The 5073-nt window shown below is 22.0% G+C and overlaps 1 protein-coding gene across 1 annotated transcript; it reads left to right on the top strand.

Annotated features, from left to right (window-relative positions):
• The first annotated feature begins 672 nt into the window (after positions 1–672).
• LOC140184628 (uncharacterized) lies at positions 673–4221 on the top strand. Its single transcript, XM_072236564.1, has 3 exons — positions 673–1070; positions 3437–3501; positions 3855–4221. The coding sequence occupies exons 1-3, from the start codon at positions 863–865 to the stop codon at positions 3903–3905; spliced, it is 324 nt and encodes a 107-aa protein (XP_072092665.1). The 5' UTR covers positions 673–862; the 3' UTR covers positions 3906–4221.
• The last annotated feature ends 852 nt before the right edge of the window (positions 4222–5073 follow it).

The raw sequence follows: 5073 nt of genomic DNA, 5'->3' as shown, positions 1-5073 counted from the left end.
AAGTTAAAACAATCCTCCAGTTGATTTGTGTTTTAAGAGAAGTTTAGGAAACTAAGTACTAAAGAGAGTCTTCATTGTATATAATTAATTTTCATAATATAAAAAACGAAAAAGAAAATTTACACAAGTAGTGTTGTATACAAAGAATTATAGAATAATATATTTTAATATATACTTTTTTTTTAATTTATCAACTCATTATCATAAGATACACTGATTCTCATTTCATTTTATAATAATAATAATGAAGCGATGATCATGGTCAAAAGAAATTGATGACTCGCGTATAATTATTTTTAAGTAAAATTAATAATTAAAAATTATTATATGATAATTTAGTTAAATCTATTAAAAAAAATTTATAGGATTAGCATTTTTTTAATAATTTGGCCAACACTTATTCATAAAAAAATAAGTGATTTCTTATTATTGAATGTAATCTTACACCATTAAAAATATTATTGATGGCCAATTAATAATTACAAAACACAAAATTTGCTAATCTCCTAACACTCCTCAATCTATTAAATTATTTAACGATGTTCAAATATTAACTTCACACAAAAATAATTACATATACGAGTTTTCGCTCTAAAAAAAAGTATACTTATTATTTATTCAAAATTGAAAAGAAAGTTATTATTGATGATTATAAATAGAGAAAATCTTGTTTGTGCGAAGATTTTTTTTCCCTAGCTAAGTAGGTCTAGTATATATATAATCTTAGAGGATAAAATTGGCACATACATTAGAGGCTGAAATAAATTCCCAGTTTGTTGTATCACTATTCTAGTGGTTTATTAGTTACATCCTCTTCATTATTCTTCATATCAAAACCAAGAAACCCTCTTCAACCACGAGCATGGAGTCTCCGACATATTGGACACAAGAGAAGCACATGCAATTCCTCAACACCATAGAAGCCTCCTTTGTCCGCACCATGCTCCAAAATAGCATACACCGCCGCCGCTTCCTCCGCCTCGATCGCCACCTCCCGGACGCCTTCGATTCCACCCTCAACCACCGCCACCGCAACCCCAGTTGTGCCACAAAACAGAATGCACGCTCAGGTACGTGATCCTAACCATCCAGGCTTCCACCGTTACACCAAATTAAAGTGTGAGTGAGTCGATAAGACAGCGTTTGGGTGGATGCATATTGTGGCATTTTTTCCGATTAATGAGTTTTGACTTGTGTGCTAGAAGCTGGTTTTTGACTTTGTGTGGCACCTGAACCAAACAGCACGTAACTAAGGGGACCCTGAAGAAAAATACATGTGGAATATGCCTTAGATATTTATTATCCGCATCAATCTTTAAGCTTTTTCTTTTAGCTTTTTTCCTCCTTCTTTAATTATTATTCACTTTCAAAAGTTTATAAACAATAATATATGATAAATGATGGTATAAATTTATCAAAAATTATGTATTTGAATATAATATATATATATATAATTTATTTTTTTAATATATATTTTATTTTAATAATTAATTTTAGTGATTAATTATATCTTAGATGTATATTTAGTGTATGTCCATTTACTTAATTTATGATAATGGCTTGCATGTTCTTTAAAATACATTTAGTGATCTTTGATATTTGTTTTGTTATAGATAATCCTTTAACATCATAGGAAATTAAGAAGTGAATAATGAAGTAGCTATAAATACACTCGCTGAGTTATTGATACTTGCTCGTCATTTATTGTATTCGTGTGTAATTGGATACATTTTGAATATGATACTTATTTAATATTTATTTAATATATTTATCTTTTATACTTAATAATGTATTGACAAAAAATAAAAAATATTTTTTAATTTTAAATATATCTAAATAAACATATTTAAATATTATTGTATATTAACGTATTTAATTTTATTTTTAATTTATATTTTTAAAATATATTTAAAAATAATATATATTATTATTTATTAAAATAACAAATATTTTAAATATTTTATATAATTAAAAATAATTAAAATATTAATTTATATTTTAATATTAATAAAATATTTAAATATTATTATAATTTATCAAAAAATATTTTATATTTATATATATATTGTGTTTTTGTATCTTATAAAAAATTAAAATTTATATATTTACATATGTGTCATGTCATATTCTATGTTTTTGTCCGTATATCATAATAAATTAGTATTTTTGAAACAATATATTAGATACTTAATAATGTAGAGGCAACATTCAACCATCATTTAGATAGGACCATTAAAATAATTATAATCACAAACGTCTGAATTTAAATTTATGAGTGTTCCTCTCACCTACTAATTTCAAAACAAAAACAGAATCTCTAAATAAATAATTTCATCTAACGACGTTTAAGTATAAAAATACGTTGGAAATTAGCTAAGTAATATGTGTATTATCATATAAATATATAGAAATTAATTTTTGGTGATTGATTTTTAGGATGCACATTACACTTTTTATACTAGTTAAATGATATATAGGAAGGTGAGATATTAATTAAAACAATCAAATTTTTAATTATACATCTTGTTGAATATTTATTGGAATAATATTATATAATTAATAAAATTTATCAATTTTAACCCAAAACTTAGTTAATTCTAAATACTGAATATTAATTTTATATTTTAATGGTATAAAATTAAAATATTAATCTAAAATATTGACTAATTAATATTATTGATATAAGAAAAATGTTACATGTATAAGATTTTTTTTAAACTAAATTTAAGTAAGTTAAACAATAAAATTTAGGTAAGTGAGTCAGTAAGAATGATAAAAATAATAATTATTATTGACGTTAGATCAACTTAATTGATAAAAAATTTGTATGTATAATATTATTCTAAAAAATATCAACTTCCTAATATTTTGTCTTTCTAACCTGATTTTATTTGAGTACCATTCTCCTTTTGAAACATTTAGACTAGGAGCTTGAGCTTGCGAAGATTCTCTTTCATTTATGTATATTTTTTGGATTTTGTTAGATAGACAATGACTTTTATAAATAAAGTGAATAATGAATTTTTAAATTGACCTAATAAAGTAAAAAATATTCTATCTTAGAAATTACTTCTTAAATCTTAACATTAGGATAATAATCTGCATATTTAGTGAATTGAACATTTGGCTATTGTTAATTATGCATGAATAAATCGAATTAAAAAAAATAATAATAATCTAACTAAAAATAATGAATATAATCATTTGCATATCTATTGAACTAAACATTCGATATATCCATTATTTACATTATTTAATATTCTCATTATCTATATATATATATATATATATATATATATATATATATTCATATTTTTTTCATCAAAAGATCTTACGTTCTTTAATTATCTTTCGTGAATCATGTGTTTTTATCATAAAAGTAGTTGTTTTATTTTATCTCTATATTTTATTTTTTTATATACGACGGATAATTCAGTGGGTCTAGCCATCATCAGAAGAACAAAGAGATCATCGTTGTCGTTCAATTCATTAGAGGATCAGGTTTGTTTTGCTTATTTAAAATGAATATTATATATAAAAAAATTGAGAATCAAATTAATCATGTACAAAGATATTATTTTAATACTAAAATTAGTCATTAAAATATAATATATTTTAAAATATAAAATATATATTAAAAATAAATTAAATTATATATATTTATATATAATATATAATAACTAATTTTAATATACATGTATATATACACATATGTTAATTCAACATATATTTTATATAAATAATAGATTAAATAATTAATTTTTTATGTATAAATAACATAAAAGATTTGAGTGTGTATTCTAAAACAAAACATGATGAGAAAAAGGACTAATAGGTAATTTCAACGTGAACAGGTGGTCCCACAAGTTGGAAACGAAGGTGAAGCTGCGTTAGTGATATCTTAGTGATGATCGTCAAAAAGATAAAGTGGCAGCACAGAATTAATGTTTTTAGGAGCCTGATTCAATGCTCCTTAAAGCTTTGGAGTATCAGAACTCTTTTTAAAGAATTAAACAAAAGTTAACACTTAAAGCTTATATTTTTTTTTGTCCTTTTTATTTAAAATCTCTTTGGATTAAGATTATTATTTTAATTTGGACTATTTTAAACCCATTATATTTTAGATTAATATTATTCATATTAAACAATTATAACATTTAAAAAAGATTATTATAACATTATTATAAAAAATTTAAAAATTAAACGGTATTAATATTAAACAAATAAATAAGACGTTTTTAATTTTAAAAGACTAAAATTTTTTTAAAATTAAAGTTATTTAATTTGAATTAAAAATTTAATTTAATTTTAAAAAGAATAAAAATAAAAAATTATATTTAAATTTAAAAAGATAAAATTATCTTTTTAAAAAATTAATTTAAAAATTATAAAATATTTATTTAGATATTAATAAAAAGACAAAAATATCTTTTTGGTATTCACGTTATTTACATGCATCAAAAAATTAGAAATTTAAACAATAAAAATTATTTTAGGATTAAATTATTTTAATTTATCAAATATTCTCATAGATAATTTTATAAAGACAAGAATACCCTTATAAAAATTAACACCGACTTACAAGCTCAAACAATTAATCTAACAACAAATTATATAATTTTTATCTAACCCTAATCTCACTTTAATTATCATTCACCTTTTTTTATTTATATTTTTCTTCATTGCAGAAATTTTTTTTATTTTATTTAAAAATCAAATTCTAATTTGGATTGATATCATTTAATAAAGAGTAAAGTATTATTTTTGTCATCAACGTTTAGGGTAAGTCCTAAAATTGTCCCTAACATTTAAATCGTCCTATTTAACTCCCTAACATTTTAAAACTGGCTCAATGTTGTCCTGCCATTAGGGATTTGTTAACAGAATTGACGGCCGTACAAAATTGAGACGATTTTTAAACGTTAGGAAATTAAATAAGACGAAAATGTTGGAGACAAAAACGATACATAAAATTAAATTTTAATTTTATCTTTCAATAATATCAATTTTTTATGGTACATTGTTATTCAATTATTTTTTTAACCACATCTAAGTAAATTAAATTTAATCGCA

The sequence above is a fragment of the Arachis hypogaea genome, chromosome 5 (genome assembly GCF_003086295.3).
Source record: "Arachis hypogaea cultivar Tifrunner chromosome 5, arahy.Tifrunner.gnm2.J5K5, whole genome shotgun sequence".
In the NCBI taxonomy this organism is placed as follows: Eukaryota; Viridiplantae; Streptophyta; class Magnoliopsida; order Fabales; family Fabaceae; genus Arachis; species Arachis hypogaea.
The sequence above is the reverse complement of the archived record's forward strand: the minus strand, read 5'-3'. Positions and strand labels throughout refer to the sequence as shown.

Coding starts and splice junctions, on each gene's coding strand:
- LOC140184628 (XM_072236564.1), top strand. CDS start 863: ATGGAGTCTCCGACATATTGGACACAAGAGAAGCACATGCAATTCCTC. Junction 1,071..3,436: donor AAAACAGAATGCACGCTCAG/GTACGTGATCCT, acceptor CGGATAATTCAG/TGGGTCTAGCCATCATCAGA. Junction 3,502..3,854: donor TCAATTCATTAGAGGATCAG/GTTTGTTTTGCT, acceptor CAACGTGAACAG/GTGGTCCCACAAGTTGGAAA.